Genomic DNA, 24,784 nt, shown 5'->3' with positions numbered 1-24,784 from the left:
CTGATACCCGATTCGGTTCGGGTCTAGTTCGCGCTATATAAAACTCTGCCAAAAAAAATAAATCTGCCAAGGTTGTGGGTTTCCAGTTCTTCTGTTATATCTTCTGAATTTTGGAGATCCTGATGTGTTCAGTGTTTGAGTTTGTGGAGTGTCCTCTTTGCATTTTCCATGTTATTCCAGTCATTCCCAAACTTCTTAGGTATCTATGAAAATTGGAGACATTGAGTTTGATTCTCATTTACCTTGTAATTCTGTATCTACTCCCTGGCATCCCTTAAAGTACTCCTTGATTGCTCAAGTTTGGTAGCACTGTAGAGTCAAGTGCCTCTAAGAGGTAATTTGGTTACCCATTTGGAGTGTCATAGTATTGATATCCCTGTAACATCAGTGGTAAACAATAGTACCTTCACAGGCTAGTGCCCAATAACATCTGATTGCCCCTGAACTCCAAGAAAAGGCATGTGTCATAGAAATTAGTTATGAATCTTGGAATGGGATAGTCGAACGCAGCATAGTTTTGCAAAGCTTTTTGTTTTTAAGATCATGCTTGGCTATAACGGCATGGTTAAGAAGAGGGTGGGGTAGATGATGTAAAAGTAAGGACACATTCATCGTTCTAGTGACAGATTGCCCCTGAACTCCAAGAAAAGGCATGTGTCATAGAAATTAGTTATGAATCTTGGAATGGGATAGTCGAACGCAGCATTGTTTTGCAAAGCTTTTTGTTTTTAAGATCATGCTTGGCTATAACGGCATGGTTAAGAAGAGGGTGGGGTAGATGATGTAAAAGTAAGGACACATTCATCGTTCTAGTGACATTGACAGCCCATCACCCTGTCCTATCCCTCCTTTTTTGCGACCGTCATGCCTTTTTCCCATACCTTCTTCTTTTCACATCAAAGAGGACTGAAGGCGTTTATTTGTCGTCAGTAGAAGTATGAACCCACAACTAAAATGTGCAAGAACCTAGCAGGAAGCCTCAAGCTTTTCAAAGGAATTATGACTGGAAAACAGAGTAACAACAAGTTTGACGAGGGGGCACACAGTATAATCTGTGTGAACAAAAATGTGATTTATGGGTGAGCTACACATGTGTACCTGTGGACAGGCTTCAAAAGTGGTTCTTAACCTTAGGCCTTCTTTGGACCCCACTGAATCTCTGCTGGAAGCCTGGGACCCCGAATGAGCAATTCCTATGATTTGAACCTCAAAACAATACACACAAATGCAGAAACAAGGATACACCAAACAAATTCACAAATTATGGAATATTTTATTTAACTCTCAAACCAAAAATATGGTAAAATTAACATTTTAATGGGAAGGTTGGAGCTTTTCAAAATTTAGTTTTATCTCTAAAAGATAAGTGATATTATAGACTTTAGCATCAATGTGTCCTTTTATTGCTCCTATTGCAGTCTCTTTTTGTTGACACATATTGGTGCTTCAGTTGAGAACACAAATTGTCCATAGTAGCTTCAGTTTGCTGTACTTAGGCTGAGCTCCTCCCACAAATCAAGATAAGAAAACAACTTAATATTTCAGAGGTTTCAACACTTTCAATTTCGCTTTTTATGCATATATACTTTTTTCATCTGCTCTTATTATTTAATGTTCCAAACCACCGCAAACGCCATGAGTAGGTGTTGTGGACCCGCAAGTGTCCACAGACCATAGGTTAAGAATCACCGGGCTACAAGATTGACTTTATATGGACGTGGAGGAGTGAAGAGGGGGAGTACATTTTATGAACCGATAGGTAAACTCTGGCATAATCATGCAGTTTCCCTGCTGGTGGCTGCTAAAATATTGTAGTAAACTGAATGCATGATTAGGAATTTGGTCTACTATCTCTATCTTATGGGACACCAACATATGGGATGATCAGTAGAAGGCTACCATAATACAGAAGAAAAGAAGAATCCCCTAACTGCTTGTGATTCTACTATTACCTCAGATTTTGCCTTACTTCAGAAAAGTCTGGTCGACCCTGATGGTAATCCACAGTAAATAAATTTGACTTAGTTGAAGCCAAAATAACCTTCATGAAAGTAAGTTGGAGGTTCTCCCATCTAGTGTCGCTTGCTAATAAAGAAGCAGGTCAGATATACAAAGCAGCGTCCATGGCTTTACCTAGGCTCAAGCCAAGAGCATGGTTTGCACACTGATAAGGAGTTCACTATCAGAGGCTAAAACTGGCCACCTTGTGGATAAATCTATGGCAGGAAATCTAAGAGCCCTATGCTTTGAACCAGCAGGGGACGAAGACCTGAAAACACTATGGGGGGGCTTTGGTAAGTTTGAACTTTCAGATGGATGGTGCAAACACCTCCCCAACGCCTCCCCCTACTAACCCACCTCCTCCCTCTCAAGAGATAATGTGGCCAGAACTTTGGTGATCTACCAAGTGTCCAGAAAGTACTGAAAAAATATTAGCCCAATATTTGCAACCTTACAGTGATTCTTTAGGCTGCTACTTTTAAGAGTTAAATCCACTATCATGGGGAAATTGTCACCTTATTTCCTGATCTGTGCCACAGGATATCGCTGAGAAGAAGGTTTTTACTATATGTGACTAAAAGGAGTAACAGAATAATTTCTGTAAGCACTCAAAAGCATTCTACAAGCAAGGGGACAAACATTAACTTTTAGTTATCTGTTTTTTTTCTTAACAGTTTTGAAAGTTGCTGTAGCCCCTGGCATGTTTCAAAAATTAGTTAAAGGAAGGGAAGAGAGGGGTGTGCATATATTTGAAGGAATTTAATATCAAAGATGAATGTATCCACAATGGTTAAGTCCCCCTCACCCAGAAGGCACCCTGTCTGTGTCTCTTAGAATGGGATTGCCATTGAGGTCGATCAAGGTGGGTTTAATGAATTACAGAAGGTTCTATATGCCAGACTCCAAATTACAGTCTTCTGCACAGCCTATTCAGCATTGACAAGTGCCTTGCATCAGGTGTCAAACTAACAGATTTTAGTGCTGGTGTCCACAATACTGCATTAATATGTATATGTCGTAGAACTGAAGCGTTCCCAACCAGCTGAATTACGTTGTTGGGCAGCATTAGCGATTACGCTGGCCACAGTTCTTGGAGAGTGATGCAGTATCACTTGTTTTACTATATCACTTTGTTTTAGTGAATCCAGCCAAGTGACTGATCAAATTAACTCCCTGCATTGGTGCCATTTGGACGAATATCATTGCCCAAACAAAAGCCGAGCTTCCGTGTACCATATGTGCCACAGTGAGTGTTTTTGTCAAACAATCTGGACCCGACAGACTCTCCCGTAGCCCTGCATGGATCTGGGTGGCGGCACCTCGCCCGTTGCACTTTTTCTGGCAAGGCGCCTTTTACACTGTGACCATATAGGGTCTAATTGGCAAGAGACAGACTGACACAGGTGGGCAGCTTTGTTTTCATTGTCGTGCCAACCACTACCTGCCTGAGTGGTGCCTTTTAGTCCACTTCCCACCTCCATTGTGAAGATGTTGGGATTTGGTCACCCTAAAGACTGTGTGGCATGGTAACTCTGATTGTTGTAACCAGCATATCAAACAGTATAATACTGGTAAGGTAAATCAGATGGTCACTTGTGCAGTCCGTCTGAACTCTCAAATGTTCTGGTTCCATGCGTAACTCATCCAATCACATTTTTTTCTTTGTATTTGGGATTTGTATTCCTATTTTTAACTGATTAGAAAAATCAGAATTACTAATTCTACAATGCAAAGGAAACACAGATTAGATGAGAATCTCATGCGTGGCAGGTCAAGGAAACTTGGAAGCTTTGTCGTTAACAGTGTTAATGTGCCTCCTGCATTGCATGGCCTGTGCAACATATATGTTTGTCTGTTTACCATAGTTGCCCACTTAAAGGGGAGATTTGAAAGTACACATTTAGGAAGACAATACAGATCTCTGTTTAAGCCTACAGGAGGCATCAGCTATTACCCTGTTATGAGAGTTTTGGATTTCAATAGGTTACAGTAGGTTTGTCCTTGCTAATAATTCTTATGGTTAGTAATCTCCTATTTCAGGTGCTTTGCAGCAGTTTCAAGATCTTTTTAAAACTTCACATTGCTGAAAGGGGTGTAATTTCTGATTGTAATCTCTCTCATTGGCCTAAATTGCTGGGGTTTACTCAAGAGAAAGTGTCACTTTAAGTGGCACACATTTGGTCGCTGAATGTCACTCATAAGTATTCTGAAACTATGAGGATGTCACACATTAGCAATCTGAAAACTTGGCACCTGTGCCTCTACATCTGTCCCAGGTAAACAATTGTGAACCTTGTGCCTAGATCTGTCACACTGAATTAGCCGTCGTAGCCAACAAGTCCTGCACATTGTCATCTCCAATGGTTCCCTGTGCACAGACATACTAAAGTCAAAATCCCCTCTGTGTATTCCACAGTGCATACTAGGGCCTGGGCTCAGGAGTTTAGGTGAATAAATGTCGTTTACACATGCCGACTATGCAATCTAGTCATCTAATGAGGGACTGATGAGGGTGAATATACTCCCCAAAGTAAAGATAGGTGGTTTGACTTTGAGTTCACGCTGTCCATTTTTGGAGTTCTCTCTCTCTGCCTTCACCAGCACAGTGGTAGCCAGGCATTCAGAAGCTGTCTAAAGACTTGATTGTTATTGTATTAGGTTCTCTTTTCTTGTAGGTTTAGTCAGTAGCGTGCCACCTGACAGCGAAAGAAAAGTACTTGATCAATACTAAAATCATAAGATAAGTAATATAAATAGGTACATGATTAAAAAGGACTTGTGAATTTGGAACACTGGCTCACCACTGTCCTAGTCTGTGTGAAATATTGTCTTCTAACAATTTGAGAAAACATTTATAACACAAATTGCGGTGTCACTGCGAAATGCCTAAAAGAAAATTGACAAGGCAACAACAAGTGAGGGCCATTGTTAAAGACATGAAGTATGTCTGCTTGCTGTTAGTGTAGTCGGGGAAAACATAACTTACGTTGATATGCCCAGTGGGATGTAGTGTGGGCAGGAAGCAGAGTTGCAGAGACTGTTAGAGAGGCACAGCTGTGCTGGCACTTTATCTTGCCTACTCTTTTTACTGTTATTGTGGGCGATATGGCTCTCTTGCTGTATTATATATTTTACCTACCACATATAAAGAGGGGAGGGTTGTGGTGAGTAAGATTTACAGACCAGGACTATATTGTAAGTTGAACTGTTAAATATGAAAACGTCATTTTGCACTGGTGCCTGTTTTAACTTAAAAAAACATATCAATGGTATGATATCAGGCCTCTAATCTGTGGTGCTCCTTTACACAGTATGCTGCTCTACAAACTCGCACGGCTGCCATGAAGGAACAATATGAAGGCCAAGTGAAGGAACTGGAGAAGAAGGCGTCCTCCATTGATGCGAAGACGGAGGGGAATGTGTCTCAGTCGCATGATACAACAGGAGAGGTAGGGCCTGTATTCTTTGAAGTAGATTTTACAATGACTATTTTCCATTGGCACAAAACCTTTAGAAGTTGAAAGCAGCTGTGCCTCTCCGTGGCCCAGGTACATGAGGTTACTGCAGTTAAAAATGCACACATTTCTCGTTGCAAAGAGATCTTTCCTTACTAAGTTACACAGGTGTAGATATGTTGGTTCCAGAGTGGTAGCACATTTAAGAACATGATTTTGTTTTCTACTGCGTGTGTTATCCAACCTTTAAACAGTTTTTCTCTTATCCAAGTAAGCAATGTCCATGGTAGGCCTTGTGTTCCCTAGAGAAACGCTTTAAAATTCAAAGATAGTACAAAATGTGTACAAATTCCTTTGTTAGCTTCTTACATCCTGTGGTGGCAATTTAGTATCTTGTGTTTCAGGATGGAAATATACCTGCCTCAGGGTGTGCTGTCTTTTTGGCTCTTTTAAGAGCATAGTATCTTTTAGTCCCTGCTCCTCAGCTGTTTCAGCTGTTTCATCGGATTTGGAGGATTCACTCTGTCAGATTTATTCTATATAAAACTGTCTAAATTTCTCATTCTACTCTATTGTCAGTTTTAGAATGCGGCAAGATTGATAAATACTGACCTCCAAGGTTTTGTTTGGCTTCTTTCTGGCACGGCAAATGCAGGGATGAAAAATACACCAATAAATGAAAATGCAAGACATAATGGAAAATGTGGTCATTCTGGAGTCAAATATTTAAAGCATGATACAACAACAAATACTTTGCTATGGATATTAAACAGAAGACACATGTATTTTATAGTAACAGGGAGCTAGATTCCTTCCCACAGGAGTTGATGTTTCTTTGCTTTGCTTCTGTAGGCCAACATTCATCCTTGGACAAGCCATCATCTGCAGTAAGAGGTGTATGTGTCTTCACAAACTTATTAGGCATGTGATTCTTATAATGCAGTCTCTCAGCACAGTTGACCAGGAACTCTCTGCTTTTACCTTCATTTATGCTTTGGGTTCATAATCCTGGATATCCTAGATATTCGTGGTTGTTCGGGGTAGAGAATCTTTCATTCAATTGAAAATAGTGCAGCTCGAACGTCAAGGAGCAGCACAGCACTTTTCAAAGAATATGTTTCTCATTGCTTCTCAAGGATGAACTGCTGTGCACAGTACTGTGTGGTACGTGTTTAAAACCACAATATCTGATAGAGAAATCTAGCCACAGATTCCTTACCTTTGAATTTCCCCTGGCTTCAGACTGGATCCAGAAGATTTTTCTTGAGCAGTACCCCTGAGATTTGGTAGGTGGCGTTGGTCAGCTACACTTGGCTGCTCTGAAAGTGACGTCTGCGTCCCCTATTTAGGTGTCACCTCAGCACGCGGATGTCAGTTGTTTTCTTTCCTTGACAGCCAGCACTGATCCCATAAAAGAGCTACCGCTCCAGTCAGTTGTTGACAGGATTTTTGCTACATTTTGTCATTATTTTTGGTGTGTCAAGGTTGGCATTGAGAGACAGGTTTTAAACTCTCTGGCGCCTGTCACTGGGCCATGTCGGTGACAGATCCGCACCACGTGTATTTCTGGTGTTTGGATGGTGACCACCACTCCAAGTTGTGCTCTAACAGCTGGGCCACAGCACTGAAGGTTTTGATGGAGCGGTCCCTGAAGCTGCTAGCAGCCTGACAGGTGACTCTGTGGAAGTCACGGTCCTGCTCAAAAGGAAGGTCTTGGAATTGTTCTAGAAGTCCAGAGTCCTCTTCATCCCACTCAAGATCGTCTGGGCACTCAGGGAAGAGGTACAAGAAACACAAGAAGCGTGCTCCGACTTTTCCTCGTTCTTTAGCCGAGACAACAAAGGAACAGTGGCTACAGAGAATGAAGCTACATATGCAATGGTGGTGCAAAGGGCGGCTGAGGCCCTCGACCTTAGTTTGCCCTCTGTGGCAGTCAGGCTTAGTATCTTGACGGAGGTGTTGCAACCTAGAGTCTCCTCCTCTGAGCCCCTACTCCCTTTCAATGAAGCCCTCTCTGATGTCCTTCTGAGGACCTGGTCCAAACCCAACACAGGGCCTCCTGTGAATAGAACAATTGCCTGCCGCCACCGCCCCACCCCAGTGGACTCAAATTTCCTCACCCAACACCCTACCCCGTAGATCTTGGTGGTCCAAGACTCTACTTCCCATGGCGCGTTCCCTGTCGCCCCCCCAGACAGGAAATCAAATAGGCTGGACAGCTTGGGTAAGAAAATGTTTTCCTCCGCCAGTCCTGCATTGCAGTCAGGGAACCCTGCATGCTTATTGTGCTGCTATTCCCACACGCTGTGGAACACAGTTTCGCAATTGCTGCCATACGTCCTGGTGGAAGCCCCGGCCATTCTCTCCCAAGCAGTAGCATACAGAAGAGATTCAGTGAAGTTCACTATACGCTGTGGCTTGGACAAGGCTGACTCGCTGGGCAGAGCAGTTTCATTAATGGTGGCCCTCAGACACCAAGCCTGGCTGAGAACATCTGGCTTTTCCGGAAATGTCCAGGCTTCTCTCATAGACATGCCCTTCGATGACACCTGTCTCTACAAAGGCAAAGCTGACTCTGCGCTGGAGTGCTTTGAGGACTCACAGGCTACGGCCTAGTCCTTTGGCCACCCCACGTCCCCAGTTTGCCTTTTGCTCCTTTCGCGGCCACGAAAGGTGCTTTCAACCGTGCCAACCCTTTGCCAGCCATCAAGCGGCGCAAGTTTCCCAGCCCATTACATCGGCCAGGAGGTTGGGAGCTGCAGGCTTCATCATCCAAGCATCCCTTCATATATGTTTTTCCTGACAAACTGGAGCCTCCCACTAGTGCCTCGTTCCTGCCAAAAGTGGTAACACCATTTCATGTGTGCCATTCTCTCACCTTGTCCACTTTCTGCGCTCTTCCACATCCCTCTAAAGAAGAGGAGTGACTCCACCAGCTGGACTGAAAAAGAGCATTGTCGTTCTACCTTGACCGCAAAAGAGAGTTCCGGATGGACAATCAACTCTTCGTGGTCTATGTTGGTGCGAAGAAAGGTTGGGCGGTGCAGAAGCGGACCACCTCTTGATGGGTCATCCTCTGCATCAAGATCTGCTATGCACTGACCAAGAAGCAGCCTCCTGAAGGCTTGAGAACTCATTCCACCAGAGCTAAGGTGGCGCCCACTGCCGTTGCCCGTGGAGTTCTAGTCCCGGACATCTGTCAGACACCAACTTGGGTTCTCTGCATACGTTTACCAAGTATTGCTGCCTGGAGAGTCAGGTCTGCAGGGACTGCCACTTCGCCCATTCGGTCCTGCAGGACTTCTTAGTCTAAATTTGTCCACAGACCCTCCACCGGAGGGGGTGGGGGGTGGTATTGCTTGGGTATCTGCGCCTAGATGTCTCGATCAGATGAACAAGTTACTTACCTTCGGTAACTCCTAGTCTGGAAGCTAGCCACAGATTCCTTACCGACCCACCCATCTGCCCACTCTGTGGACAGATTTCTAGGGTTGGGGGATGAACTTACCCTCCTAGTTTGGACACACCAGTGTCAGTGCACTTCATGGTTTCGCGCTTCTGGCATGGCAAGTCATGAAAAGTAACTGACGTCGGCCCACCAAAGTGGCACCATACAGGTGATGTGGACGTCATTTCCTGTGCAGATTATGTAATGCGAAGCCGACCAACGACACCTACCAGCATGCATGGATACTGCTCATGAAAAATCTTCCCGATCCAGTCTGACGCCTGTGGAAATTTAAGGGGAAGGAATCTGCGTCTAAATATTGTTTGTATTACCTAAGTTAAGTAACTTGTTCCTAGATACCATAATTTAATGTGAATGTGTGGGTGGAGAAAGGAAATATATATCACCGTGTTTAAGCATTTTCACTTTTGTCAAGTCTCATTTTTTTCTGGAGGTCCCTTCTACTTGCTAGAATAGAGCCGGGGGAGCTTGGGGAAAGGAAGCAGAATATTGCAAGTGACTGATGTGCACGAAGAATAGTTCACTGGCGAAGTAACTGTATGATATGTGCAGAAAAAACAGACATACATTTTTGTTTTAAATTGCTTGTTCTCTGGTTTGAAACTGAGGGCTTTATAAACTGACAAGGCATGAAAATAAGTGGTTGTCCATCAAACTGTTTGTATTTAGACTGGCGACTGGCCAGTTGATTTTGAGGAGCTTACCTTAGGATGCTGGTTGGATGGTAGATTGTTAAGGTTCGGCTCAGGACAGAAGTCATTGTCACAGATGGGTTAGTGAGTCACCAATGTAATCTTGTATTAAATAATTCTTTGTTGTCAATGGATTGGGGAGATCGGTCTAAGCACTTTAAGCCTAAGACTAGCCATGCGTGCAGGTTTCGCATGTGCATGGATTTGTGCTGAGTTGTGGATGAGAGTATGATGTAAATCCCTGACATGACTGCTGCTAAAACTTTCCATGAACATGTGGAAAATTAGAAGGAGGGGTTCCCCAAAAGACACTTGAGTGAAAGAACCATCTTGTGGATGGTATTGACTTGCAATAGTAAGTCAGTGTTGAAGGTCACTCCTAAATGACAGACCAGATGATTGGGATTGTTGTGTTCGAGGGCAGGCAAGCACACAAATGCAACTGGTCCAGAGTTAAATAGCCCAAGAGCAGAGTCTTGGGTTTAGGTGCATGCATAGATAGAGCGTGCACCCGTAGTCTTCAAATTAGCAGAATCTGTACTGTTTGAACTTGTTTGTTGCACAGGAATACATTGTATACTTGGACTACTGACCAGACAGATGTGACTTCTAATCTTGGATTACTGAAAATATAAAGTAAAATTAAAGACAACTGTCCATTAAAAAATAAGCCTTAATTAAGTGTTGGAATTTAATTTTGTTAGGCACATGGTTCATAAAAGATGTATCTTTGCAAAGATACTCCAATTGGTCATGATTCACTCTTGTACGCATTCTAATCAGGAGATAATACACTCTACAAAAACTGTGATAAAGAACTTCTGGGCAAGCATGTGTTAAAATGGGGTTACTCAATGACATCCTGTGGTTATGCCCTAGGCTTGCAAAGTTCTAAAAGTGCATGCTCACAATTGTTGAGATAGTCAAAGGCACTGTATTAACACAATTTCTGCTTTGAGGTGATTCCCCTTAGGAGCTCTTCAGAGGTAGTCTACACTGTTAAATTCTAGAGTGACCAAGATGATATCACATATGCTACTAGCAGCGAAAAATGTATGCTGTCACTGGGTAACAATGACTTTTGACCCGGGGAGCTTAACACTGCAGGCTGAATGGTTGATACTGAGAATGGGAAGTGGAGACCCGTCATTACCTTCATACTCTGACACTTCAGAATAAAAAATGACATTGTTTAAAAATAGTGACTTTTTTCTTAACCTAGTTCTCCCAAACAGTGGAATAAATAATATGGTATAAATTCACCTAAGAGCAACTTATTCAACATTAGCGCTAAAGTAAATTTTAATTTGTAGTATTTAGTCAGCCCTTGATGTCATTTCTCTTTTCCATCTGCAGGTGAAGAAGATTATGAATGGGGTGTTTCAGTCTCTTCGAGGGGAGTTTGACTTGGAGGAGTCTTACAAAGGCAGAAGCATTCTTGGTGTGATCATGAACACCATCAAGGTATGATCGTTGGAGTGTTTCCTCCTCAGATAGCCAGCATCGACTCTCATATGGTCTTCCGGAAACAACTGAAGACGTGGCTGGTCTCTCTTTCCTGACTTCCCCCTTCATGAGAGATGCTTTTTTTTTATGAATAGCGTTGTAACGCCTAAGGCAGAGATCTTCAATCTGTGGCGCGCTACCTCCGGAGGACCATGGAGTCATGGAAAGGGGGACGCCTATTTCTCAGCCTCACTTCTGCCTGGAATTCAAAATGTTTGGTCTTTGTTTTGGAAAAAGACAACCGTCTCCTGATGGTTAATTCCAATAGTAAAAGTGCTTCAGCTGGAGTGTCACTCAGGGACTCTCTCGAGCTTTGAAACCGAAGCCGGGCAGACCGATAAACATGCCTTTCTGCCAGTTTGCTGCTTGCGAAACAAAAATGCAAATGAGTACGAGTTAATCTGCAAATGTGAAGGGTAATATGCAAATGTAAAGGATGCTTGGGAGCCAATTGATCGAATCACTTCAAGCTTTATGATGACAGATGTATTGTTTATGAGTGGTAGTTCAAAGAGTTAACAACTAAGCTGTGAAGTGTATGCTTTTAATTACCATTGTATTTACATAGCAGTTACTATCCCTGAAGAGGTGTTGAAGAGACAGTTATGTAAAAAGAATTACAGTACATACGGTCTGGGTATTACTAAAATCTATATTTTAGAAGCACCATTTTATTGTAAAACATTTTGCGCATTTTGTAGCAATCTATCTTATATGGTGTGTAATGCAAGTCTAAAATAATGACTTACATATTCACAGTGGTTTCTGTGACCTCGTAGCACTAAAAATACACAAAGTCACAATTCTCTTCTGCTGCAACCAAGATTTAATTATGTGGCTCTTCAGTTGCACACAGACATTTGCAGTACATTAACTAATAAAGGTTTCCTAATGTACTATACTGCATTTCCCATTGAGTAATAACTTTTCTTATTTATTTTTTAGGTAAGCTTCCCATTATTGAATATGTAGCAACCTGACGGTGAAAGACTGTCAGGTAGCTACATATACAATAATGGGGAAAAAAGTACAGAATATTTTGTTTTTAGCTACACCTTTGATCCCGACTCTCAATGCCTTCCAACACCCCCCTAACATGACTGAAATCAACAGCAAAATAATATAACCAGGAGTACATTTTTGCTAAAATAGAAGCGTATGTTTTAATAATGTTAAAAATAAAAGGCTTTTTTTTAAAAACAGCATGAAAGAACATTAAGGGACCACTTCTCCCCTGGAATAAAAGAAAGAATCCTACCTTACAGTTCATCATTAAGGACTGTAAATTGTATGTTTTAATTATGATGAAAGATGTTCTGCAACCTCCAGTTCTATGCCGCTGTAAAAGCCAAGCTATCAGCATCCAATGAAATATAGTATGGTTCTCCTCGGATGCCTTGTACTCAAGTTGCAGCCCTTGCATTACAGCCATTATACCCAGGGTCACTGGAATGATGCGATTGTGCGGCTGCAGCAATTTTAGCATATTTATAGATTTGCCGCATTAGCCACATAATCCATCATCTGCTGCATTGTCTGCTGATTTTAACAAAAAGAAATGTGTGTTACTCAAACGGTTCAAAAGTTACTAAAAGCAGCAACACATGTTGCCACAAAGTAGAAGGTCCTTTGCAATGCTGGACTGGTCACCTTTTTGTCGCTTATTGCTATATTTGGATGTTAAACTGGTACTAATGAGCTGCAACCACAGATTGACCTTTTCTCTGGAGAAAAACAGACACACCCATCACATCAGGTCAGAAAGGTCTTATCATCCAAATACGTTTTGTCAAATTGTTTTGCTTTTGAAAAAGAAAAAGAAAGTCTCATTGTGCATTTTAGGGTAATTTGTTTTGAAACTTTTTGTTTGAACTGTGTAGTTAGCCTCTGACACCAAACCACAGTCACCTACATACCTCTGGTTTGCTAAACACAGTTTAATATTATTTCCACACTCTAACAATGATTTGTAGTGGGAATTTGGGTGCGTTTATGCTTGCCGATGATGAGGAGTACCAGTTCAGTACAAGTTAGTAGAGCAGTTGTACTCTACAAATGGACTCATCCTTTTTGAATTAGTGCTTTGACAAAAAAAATTGTACTCTTAGAATAAAGTTAACTGGGATGTAACTGCATATTGATAACTTTAAAAAAAAATCCAGGATTCTGCATGCAAGTTACCATAGCATTTTTTCACTGATTAACATTGATGACAGTATTGCCTGAAAATTTCACAAGAATTTATTAGCTGTGCTTTTGTTTGTTTGTGCCAGGAACAGTTGATGTTGCTTGTGAATTTGTAATCTTGTCTATGCTTATCATTTCTCTTCTTGTTGTACAGACAGTGACGTTAGAGCTGCTTGATGTACAGCCTCCGAAAGCTCAACCAGAGACCAGCAGTAGCAGTGAAGATGAAGATGACGATGAAGAAGAGACGACGGTGCATATAACTGAAGAGAGTGAATTTAAAAGTTCACCACAAATGAAAGAAGTGGAATTCGGTCAGGAGAATCTGCCGCCTGGAAGTCCTGAGCAAAATGGTGGCAACAAGGAATCAAGGCACCCAATGGAAGTCACTTCCAGACCAAGTGAAGAGCAGGTCGAAGGTTCTCCTTGTACTGAACAATTACCAGTGGAAGCATCCACAGATGAGACAAACCTGAATCCTGAACCAATCCTGTTGGTACAGGATCAGTCCAGAGTGTTTCAACCAATACAGGTGTTACCCAAGGATGTCCCAGAATTGAGCCTTCCATCACCAGCCATTGATAGCAGACTACATCTACCTTCTGTAGATGAAGTTCCAGATTTGGTAGTATCTGTGCAAAGGGAAAATCAGTCCATACCACATATCAAAGATCCTTTAGAAAAAGCACATCTGAAGGATGTACTCGGCTTGATGGATACTAAGCAGATTGAAGAACCATCAGAGCAACCCTGTGCTGTGGACCAGCCTACCCTCATGCCGACTTCCGATTCCATGGAAGAGAAACATGGAGAAGCAGTTGTCACAAAAGATTTAACCAACCACAAGGAGGAGGAGGAGGAAGAACAGAAGGATCTGGATACAGGTGGCAAACTGGAAGTGCCTCCTCCTTTGGGCAGCGATGAGGATGACGAGTGTTCAGACATCACAGGTGGAAGCATCCCAGCTTCTTCAGATGGAATAAAGCACACAAAGACTGAGGCAAAAGTGAAACAGCAGATAGAGAATGAAGGCCCACAGAAAAAAAAATCCAGGTTGGTAATTGTATTTGTTTTCTATTAAACGGCTAGACAAAATAGAAAATGAATACTGCCTTTGTTTATGGCCCGTTGAATAGCACACTTTCTGCAACAGTATTTTTAGAGGAGAGTCTTTCTGCCATGCTGCCCCATCCTATTTTTCTTTCTTTGACTTTTGTTTGGTTTACAAAACATCTAATAGTGAAATGACGGGATATATTCTTGAGAAAAATATAAGGTGATTTTATTAAAATATTCTCCTTTCCTTGTGCTTTATATATTTTCCATACAATGATCACCTTTAAACTTCTGATTAGGCTAAAGCTTTCATGTTATAGGCAAAGTAAATGGCAAAAACTGAATGTTTAAAGTGTGTTTCGCTTATTAGTTTAGTTTTCAATACAAGATGATTAAAGGAAAACTTAAACCGAAGTTTTGAGTATTCTCCCACAATAACCATTTTGAACAAAAACATCAAATGTATTTTACAGCAAGTGTGGACAGTGGTGATCTAAATAGATTTTAAAAAACCCTTTAAAGGGGTAATTTTCAGGTCTTTATGGCAAATGATAAATATATGATCCTTTCAATTTCTTGTGTATATGAATGTCGCACAAAAAGAGAGCATTAACATGCCCTAGTGGTGTGTGCATTGGTCAACTTTTCTGTATACCTACCTACTGATGTCAACTTTGCCTTCAGACGGACAGGAGAGGCTGCAGCTCAGATAGTCTCCCTTTTCACTTTGTATTTCACAGGGGCACATGAGAGGAAGACACAGATGAGATAATTTGAGGTTACATGTAATGCATGTTTTAAAAGGAACCCCCCGCCCCATATCAGCTAGATGTTCTTATTTCTTTTTTAACGCTACATAACACATTCTAGGTTGTCAGAGCACTCTGAAATCTTAAAAAGACAGTGTAAGTTACAGGTCTATAAATATAATATCATTGATATTGGCATTCATTAGTTGTTAAAACTGATAGTTCCAGAGAGACATTATTGTAAGATATAAACATGGTGGGTCTAGAGAACACAATAGATGGGGTTGTCTAATAGGAGATTTTTTTAAGACCTTTTTCTCAACTTCTACGTGAATTCCCTGAGAAATCATGTTTTAGCGTGGCTGATTTTGTATACTTGGGTTGATTGAATTGAAGGTAGAACTTCCCCATTAGGTTCTCATTTTCCCCTTCAAAGGTGATATTGCTGGTGAGATGGGTTGGGGGTCTCCGGTTGTTTTGAGCTCTCTCTACCACTCCACTCTACAATACTTTACTCCAGCCTGTGCCTCTCAACTCTATGCCCCTCCACTCTGAGACTCAACGTTACTCCAATTTGTGCCAATAAACTCTACGACACTCTATTCCGACACTCTACTCCACTCCATTCTGACACTACTCCACTCTATACCACTATACACCAATGCACTTTACGCCACTTCACGGCACTTTACTCCACTCTATGATACACCATTCTAATCTACAACAGTATACACCACTCCATGACACTGTATGCCACTCTGACTCTCTACTGTACAACACTTTTTTCCATTCTTTGCTCCTCCACTCTACTCGACTCTTGGCCACTCTACTCTATGCCACTAACTTTTATCCATGCTAAATAGCAGCTGCGCTGGTGTACAACATGGCTAGAACACATTGGCAAATCCAATAGCTTATGCATAGGTGCAACCTATTGTCTTTGCCAATGTTTGTTTGATTTTATAATGGTAGGTTTTTTTTGTGAACTTCCAAGTATTTTTTTATGCAAGTTAAGATCTTAATATTCTACATATGTCTAACTTAACTTTAACCTTTGTTTTTTTCAGTAAATAAAAATTACTATATATAATGGGTAACCATGCCATGTAAAATGATCCAGTATGGCATTAAGAGGTTCTGATAACATGTCACCAGAACCCCGAGATATTTTATATTTTATGTATGATGTATTTTTTATTTCACACATTTATTCTGGGATAGTTTGCTTGATATAGGTGGTTTTGTTCGAAGAGGGAAATGTTTATTGAATATTTATTTATTTTATTTAGAAGTTTTCTATAGCGCTGCCCAGACCCGAGGGTATCGGAGCGCTTTACAGAGGAAGAGGAAAAGACAGGAATAAAACAATTCAACAAAATAGTCCTACAAGTGTCAGGATTAAAATAGTCTGGCGCCTGAGAGGCGACTTTGAGGTAGCGATGTGGCGGTAGTCAGAGTTTCAGGATGTGCTTGAGTTCGGGAATGCACGGTTGAGGTAGAGTGTTTTTAGTCGAGCCTTAAATTCTGGAAAGGAAGGGGTAGTTCTGATGTCCACAGGGATGGAGTTCCAGATTTTTGGAGCGTTGCCTGAAAAAGAGCGGGCTGCAGTTTTTTGTTTCCGTGTTTTCATTGGGATGAGTAGTAAGGAGTTTGAGCTTCTGAGACTTCTGGATTGACCAGCTTTCTTGAGTTAAGAGGCTAAGTATTCTGGTTTCCCTGTGTGTAAGGCTTTGTGTGTAAGGCAGGCTGTTCTGAAGCTAGCTCGCATTTCCACTGGTAGCCATTTAAGATCTCTGAGCGCGGGGGATATGTGGTCGAATTTCTTTGCACTGGAGACCATTCTGGCAGCTGCATTAAGAGTAGTTTTGAGTGTTGCTAGGTGGGATAGAGCTGTTCCGGATAGGGTTGTCATCCCATAGTCGAGTCTGGACAGCACCAGTGATTGGGTGGCTTGTTTGAGATCTTTCTGTGGAATGTGCGGTTTGATTTTGTTGAGGTGTTTCAGATTGAGGAAGGCGCTCTTAGCGGAGTTCTTGATGTGGTTCGTCATTGATAGTTTGTGGTCGAGGGTGATTCCCAGTGATTTCACCGAGTTGGTTAGGGTGAGGTTTCCGTTGAGGCTTTTACCCATTCAATGATTTGCGGGTTGCCCTCCTTGTTAGAGATGAGGAGGATCTCGGTTTTTCCTTGATTGAGTTTAAGGTGGCTCATTGCTAGCCAGTCTTGGACTTTTTTGAGAGTGTTGTTGAGCCTCAGAATTTCATTATAGGAGGAGGTTTCAATGTAGATCTGCATGTCGTCTGCATAGAGGTGGAAAGGGATGTTGGCTTTTTTCAGTATGGTGGTGAGGGGTACCATATATATGTTGAACAGTTGTGGAGAGAGAACAGATCCTTGTGGGACACCTCTGGTCACGGGGAGAGGGTCGGATGTGAAGGATTTGATTTTTACTCTTTGGAAGCGATTCTGAAAGAAGGCGGAGAACCATTGAAGGACCACATCGTTCGCACCTACTTGTTCTTTGAGGGCCTTGATGAGCAGCTTGTGGTCTACCGTGTCGAAGGCCGCTGACAGGTCTAGGAGGATGAGTAGGCAACAGTGGTCTGAGTCAAGTGAGTTGCGGATGTCATCCACTATGTTCAGGATTGCGGTTTCAGTGCTATAGCCTTTTCTGAAGCCTGATTGGTTATGGTCTAGAAGATTGATGTTGTCTATCTGGTTGTTTAGTTGATGTAGCACACATTTTTCTAGGATTTTGGCTAGGAAGGGCAGACTGGAGACTGGTCTAAAGTTGTTCAGGTCGTTCGTGTCTAGGCCTGGTTTCTTCAGAAGAGGTGTAACCTGGCCGACTTTGAGGCAGTCAGGGATGGTGCCAGTTTTTAAGGAGCTGTTGATGATTTCGCACCAGAGTGGAGCAAGGGTGAACTTCAGGTCTTTGGCCATTTGGGAGGGGATTGGATCAGGTTGTGTGATGAGGGTTTGGAGGATGAGATTAGATTGAGGATCTCGGCTTCGTGGATGTGGTCGAAGGAGGACCAAGCGGATGTGGTAGGATCGCTAGAGGTGGTTTCGGTTGTTATTAGGTCGAAATTGCCATGCGGATGGGCGTTGATGTCGAGAGATAGTTCGATCTTGGTGATTTTATCGTTAAAGAAGGTGGCAAAGCTGTCACATAGGGTTTTGGAGGGTTGGGGATGAATAGTAGATGGTTTGGATGTTTGTTTTTTGATGATATCAAAGAGTTCTCTTGGTCTGTTCTTAGCTTTGTCCAGTTCCTTGCAAAAGAAGTTTGCTTTTTCGTTATTGATGTGCTTCTTGTAATTTCTTTTTACTGCTCTGAGTTCCTCGCAGCGGCTGGAGGAGGGGTTCTTTCTCCATTGCCGTTCTGTGACTCTGAGATGTCTTCTTTCTTCGTTGATGTTCTTCTTAAACCAGGTTCTAGATGGGATGTTCCTAGGTATTTTCTGTCTTCGTGGAGCCAATTGATCTAGGATGTCGGACGTGGTAGTGTTGTAGTGTGAGTTGAGTTCAGTAGTGGAGAGGCCTTCCGAGGAGATTGGTAGGGAGGAGGCTATTCTTTCTTCTAGTACGGCTGTGTTGATCTGGGAAAGGTTCATGGACCATGTGGGGGGGATTGCAATGGGTGGTTGGCACAGGATCGGTTGCGTGGGGTGGAATAGGATTAGGTGATGGTCTGACCAATCTACCGGTAGGATGTGGTCTATATAGATTGCATCATGTTGGGCGATGATGGCGTCCAGGGTTGCCCCTTTGTTGTGGGTCTCTTTTGAGCAGTGTTGGGTAAGGTTGTTAGAATGTAGAAGTTCGTTTAGGGATTGTATTGTGGCACTGTTCTCATTGTTCCAGTGGAGGTTGAGATCGCCTAGAATGAGGCTGTTGGTCTCTTTGAGAGAGCAGTGGGCGATCAGGTCTGATAGTTGTTCAGTGAACATGGAGTTGTTACCAGGGGGATGATATAGTAAGTGGCATTGTAGTAGCTTGTTGTTGGTGGTCTTAATGTTGGTAGTAAGGCATTCGAAGGAGTTGTAGTTAAAGGTAGTGGTTTCGAACACTGATAAGTTGTTTTTGTGGATGATTGCCACTCCTCCGCCTTTTTGGACCTTCCTGTCTTTATTAATGACGGAGAAGCCTGGAGGGACGAGCGTGTCTAGGATAGGTGGGGAGGAGTCGTTTAGCCAGGTCTCGGTGATGAAGGCTACGTCTATGTTGTGGTTGAGGATAGATTCTGCTAGTTCTGTAGAGTGTTTTGTGACCGATCTGCAGTTTATGAGCATGCAGTTGGTCTGGGAGGAGTCTTTTTCTAGTGGTACGGTAGGGATGGTGATGCGGGAGGCTGGGGGTCTCGGAGGTTTTGGGAGGAGATGGTCATTTCTGAAACCGGTGATTACCTGGATGTTGGATTGGGAGGAGCGGGTGATGGGGGTTGTGTAAGAGGCGGCCAGCTCGAGCGCCTCTTTCGCGGGCATAGCTTTCTCCGCTCTGTTAGGTCTCCGGGCCTGGGACGAGGAAGGGGAGTGTGAGTTAGTTGGGAGTGATAATTTGGTAGTCCTGGGGTGAGTGGGGGTGTAGGAGAAGGTGGTGGGGTGGGTGTTAGGGGGAGTGTTACCGAGTGTCGAGAGGTTGGTGAGGATAAGATTCAGGCCTTGTATTATAATGTCAATTTGGTTTTCGACGCGTGTGAGGCGGCGGTGTGATCCCTCCTGAGTGGGGGGTTGTTGTTTTTGGAGATTGTCTCCTAGGTAGGGGGAGAGGGCAAATGGTTGTGATGGCTTTTGGCGTTAATTAGGCTGTCTGATTGGGTTGTGAGGTCAGATTGGGTTGTGGTCTGGGATTGAGGAGTGGGGGGAATTGGGGGGGGGGGTGGAGTGGGAATTGGGGATTGAGGGTCTTAAGTCTGGTCTTGCGGTCCGCAGGTGCTAGTAAGTGAAGTACTGTCCTGACTGTGGCATTTTGATTAGGTTCCAATCTGTTAGCAAAGACTTTGGAAGATGTAGCTATACAGAATTGCAGTAGTTCAAACAAGAAATAACAGGCACTTGAATGGCTGCATTTTATCAGACCACTGGAAGAAGCGAATGACCTTAGCAGCATTCTAAAGTAATAGTCAAAGGAGTTTAGCCTTTAAGAAAAGGGTTCATTTGATTGGTAATAACGTGGCGAATCTGTGTGACATTTTGCGTAAAAAGTATGCTCCTGATTAGGTCCTCTAAAGTTTGATGTAGATTGCAAAGGAGGAGCATTCCGTGTTGTATTTCTCATTCAAATTTCGATGAGAATATTTGCTTTTCGTTGGACTGATTTGCCCAAAACTAACGTCATAAGAAAGCATTTAGTTAGTTTCTTTGATAAGTTTAAATCCATTTAGCTTTTAGAAAAAAAGCCCAAAAGTCCACAAATATATTCTTGTCTAATCAGGAAAACCAAAGTACTCCAGGCCTAAGAACCTGCTGAGAATATTATGCTGTTTTGCATATTGGGTACTGGTCACAGGGTGTGACCTTCTGCAGAGCCCTTTGCCCAATTCCCTCGGCTTAATATCGACTGGATGTGGCCCAGGCTATTCCCAGCGAGTTTAGGCACAGTGTGTTACTGTAAGAAGTGCTCTGTCTCTGGAATCCCTACACTCCATGCCCATTGAGCGAATCTTACAGGTCTGCTCATCAGGGCCTGGTCACATGGTGTGGCCAGTGACCCTGCCCACAGTGCCTGCTTTTCACAGGACGTGACCTTTGGCCATACTGTATCCAGAACTCTACCCCCTCTGAAATGACTGGACCTTGGCTTCTGACAGCAGTGTTTTTGCTTCAGCTTTCTCAGAATTCTTATGGGGGTTTCAATTCACAATTAAGCTTTTGCCCACTTCAATGCCCCATAGCTACCTAAAACCTTGCCTAAGTAGTATACTACATTTTAAAATCGAAGTTAAGTGGATGTGTTATTTTTTAGATACTTCATGCTGGTAATACAGGCCAATGTCTCCTAATCAATCCCAAAAATGTTTCGCTAAAATTTCAAACATTTCCATTGTGTATCACTACTACCTGATAATTGGGAAAGACCTTTTACTACTAATAATTGCCTTTATTTGACAAATTTGCAGAATGCTTTACAAAAAATGGATTTAGCCACCATAAGATCTGTTTACTGATTTGTAAGCAGAAAGGTCAAAAGTGAAGAAGTTTGAGGGAGCTGGGAGGGCAAAGTTGTGCTTTTTATTGAGAAATGAAATACAAATACTTTCTTAGTTAGACTGCAAACACTAATGGACATAAATACACCACGCTAGGCGCAGCAAGTGGGATGTGATGCAACTTGAAATTAAAATGTAGCTTGATGTTAATTGGTCCATCATTTTTTTAATAATCTATACTAGAAATGGTTTGGCAACCTTCCTTAATAGAAGTAGGTCCCAGATCACATGTTTGATTTGGGGGAAGCAGAAAGTCTTTGGTGGACACAATGTTATGGTCATGGCCACTGGTTTGGGTTAAAGGCTCCAGACCTACTATGTGACCGCCGAGTGGCAGCAAGTCACTTATTGTTTCAACGAGAATTCTCTTCTGCCTCATATGCCCCTGGTATAAACCGCAATTTGTGATGGATATGCTGTGTTTACTCCCAGCGAGTATTGAAAATTTATGAAACTCTTTTGCATTATGTTCTTTAAGGATTTGAAAGCGTTAAGTTGCTGGATCTCCCTATGCCCCTATAGTCTGGTTCTCCACATTTTGGAAGTAATTAAGCTTTCAAACTGGGTGAAGGGGAGTAGGTTGTGGAGAGTAGGCAGACTAGCTTGGTAAGGATGGCGGATCTTCTTGAAAACTGCTTCAGTATATCAGTTGGAGGCATGTTGGGCCTCCATCTCCCAAGAATATTCGACCAACAGACTACACTTCCTTCTCACAAATGTGGGTGTGTCAATAGTTTTTTGTGTTTTAAGATCTACATACTATGTAAGAAGTTGTCTTTCACTGCACCCGTTATGACCAGGAAGAACTTCGTGATAGATATGGGCTTTGAGTTTACAGACCCTAAATTGAGAAATACCTGTGAGCATAGGCAATCTCCATTATTGTTCGTTTTAAAATGATTACATTCAGAGTTATTTCACCACAAGGCCGCGGTCTTACTTGCCTGTACAAGTGCATGAACCCTGTAGCTTACTTTCTGCACTTTCTTTGGACCTACTTGGTGGTGCAGTGGTTCGTGTGCAGGGTCTTGGATGGCTAACTTCTACCAAAGTGGTTGAGTGGCTAGGCACCCCGAAGCTGTCCTGTTGGACAATTACCTAAGAATCTGTGGTGGATTGTGTACGATCCATGAGTTGGCCTTGTTAATGGATAAACACTGGTTTTCTCTCTGGTTGGTGTGAAGTTTACCTTTCAGGTAAGATATTTGGGTTCAGGACCTTGCATTATGTAAACACCAAGAGGAGAATTGCAGAGAGCTTGCTTACCTGCAGCAACATCTCAAATACATTTGGCTAGATGATCCGGCATATTTAGTATGTCTCGAGGAAGCTGGGCAAGAGCTCAATTTAGTGACGCATAATTTTCAATATAGCCTTGAACACATAAAGAATTATTCTGTCAACTCATGTTCCTTTTTCTCCATCTGTTCACTTCCTCATACATTTCTTGCTTAAAACATAGTCTATAGATTGTAGAATTTTCAACTGCTGTCCATTACTTTGAACACTAAAGTTTTAAGATATGGGGTTGTGTGGGTTGGAGCAGCAAGATGGCAGTCGCACTCTGAGTGCTCCGGACCCCTCAGTCTTCCTCTCACATCCATTGCCATCAAACTGCTAAACTTCTGCCTTGGGCCTGCATCTCTACCCCGGGACTCCCCAGCTGCCAGATTTGACTTCAGAGAGGCAAGGCTACCCAGGTTACCTGCCATTTGTAAGTGAGTCGTAGCTCTCCCGGCATGCTGGTCCACAACACCTAATGGCTGCCCTTCTCATCTTCTCAAGGGGACCGCAATGCTTACGCCTCCAGCCATCCAGATGGACCAAGGTAGCCATTGGGTGACTCTGACCAGCCACTGCTTCCTAGGGCCCTCCCGCACCTGGGGCAGAGACTAACCCACAGCGTGACTGGGGTCCTGCGGCCTATATAGCCTCTCACGGGGCTGCGTAGCTCTGCACCGGCCTGAGTATAAAGGGAGGTGAGTGAGGCTCCCCCGCTATCGCACAACACCAGACAACCAGGCCCCTTCCCATACTATCTGGGCCTGGAGATGGGCCTCCGGCAGCTGTGGAACTATGTCGATCCGAGAGGCTGCCTACTACTTGAGGTGGCTGGGGGTTATCCTGGCCTCTGATGGGTTACCTGCCTGGACCTCGCGCCCTCCATTGTCCGTGTTTGGGCCCGCGTCTCCCCGAAGGCTTTCTCAACTTAACCACTAACTCCCCCAGCCCAACACAGAAACTTCCAACCATGTGCCTGAGCCACTGAGACCCAAATGGATCCTGCCCTGTCCCCATTCTTCCAGGTACATGTCCTCCCTTGTCAGTACCCTCCTCTTGGGCCCAGGTGCAATCTTACGCTACTCCCCGGCGTTGTATTAGCTCCGACTGGGTGAGTTCAGGCCCACTTATGCGAGTGAGGGGTTCTCGCCCACTTATGCGAGTGAGGGGTTCTCTCCCCCTTAGGTTCATCGCCACATAGCTGAAGGTGTGTTCCACTGTAGAAGTCCCTTCTAAGCGTATTGACTTGTGGATCGACCTAGTGACGTTCCACTGCCGCAATATAACCTTCCACCCCCTGGGCGGTCTGCCGGGCTTTGGAGCTACAACCTGTCCTTTCTAACCACTTCGCTCTTACCCTGTCCCAGGGGAAGCCTTGCACAACTCATCTACGTTGCCCTCGATGGCACCGGATGACCACCTAACCCATCACCTCCAACCCTTCTCTTTGGGTCGTAGGAGGCTCTCTACCGTTATGGAATCTGTTACTCATGCTGCCCCGGAGCTGTGGCAAGCGGGCCGACTCTCCACTGCAGGAGGTGCTGTGCAATGACACCGCTCCAACAACATGGGTAAATACAAACCTGCTGCCCAGCGACCTCCCAGACTCGTATGGATCAATACACCACAGGACCCGTGACTGGACAACCTGGGTGCACTAGTGTGGAATAATCATCAGATGGGGATCTAGCTACAATCCCTCCGGCTATTCAGAAATCCCAGGCTGCTGTGGAAACCAAAATTGGAGAAGTGCGACTAGACATGGTCTTGCTTCGCCAGGACCTCTGAAATGCCACAGCCAGGATCAGCAAAGCCGAATCCTGTGGATAGTGGAGGACAAATTCAGAACTCTCTAGTCACAGGTATCTATCCTTCTCCATCGCACGATGGCACTGCATCGCCGCTCCAAAGACGCCAACAACTGCTCCGGGTGCAACAATGTACGTGTAATTGCCATCCTTGAAGACGTTGAACCTCAGCAAGTCGCAGACTTTCTTGAAACCTGGACCATCCTGGATGCCTACAGACCAACTATCCTCCTGGTTCGTAATAGAAAGAGCTCGTCGGATTCTGACCCCTAAACCTCCCCCAGGTGCTTCCCCCAGACCGGTGATTGCTTGCATCCTTAACTTCAGAGACAACATCCTCCGAGAGGCTTGCTCCCAGCTGGAGCTTTG

The 24,784-nt window shown here is 43.4% G+C and overlaps 1 protein-coding gene across 1 annotated transcript in view; it reads left to right on the top strand.

Annotated features, from left to right (window-relative positions):
- The window catches only part of FKBP15 (FKBP prolyl isomerase family member 15), a 334,309-nt gene that overhangs the window by 288,373 nt on the left and 21,152 nt on the right, over positions 1 to 24,784 (top strand). Inside the window, exons 25-27 of the mRNA XM_078642121.1 lie at positions 5,313 to 5,450; positions 10,974 to 11,081; positions 13,465 to 14,363. Coding sequence (XP_078498247.1) covers positions 5,313 to 5,450; positions 10,974 to 11,081; positions 13,465 to 14,363 — 1,145 coding nt within the window. The remainder of the gene's footprint in view (positions 1 to 5,312; positions 5,451 to 10,973; positions 11,082 to 13,464; positions 14,364 to 24,784) is intronic.

The sequence above is a fragment of the Lissotriton helveticus genome, chromosome 5_1 (genome assembly GCF_964261635.1).
Source record: "Lissotriton helveticus chromosome 5_1, aLisHel1.1, whole genome shotgun sequence".
NCBI lineage: Eukaryota > Metazoa > Chordata > Amphibia > Caudata > Salamandridae > Lissotriton > Lissotriton helveticus.
The sequence above is the reverse complement of the archived record's forward strand: the minus strand, read 5'-3'. Positions and strand labels throughout refer to the sequence as shown.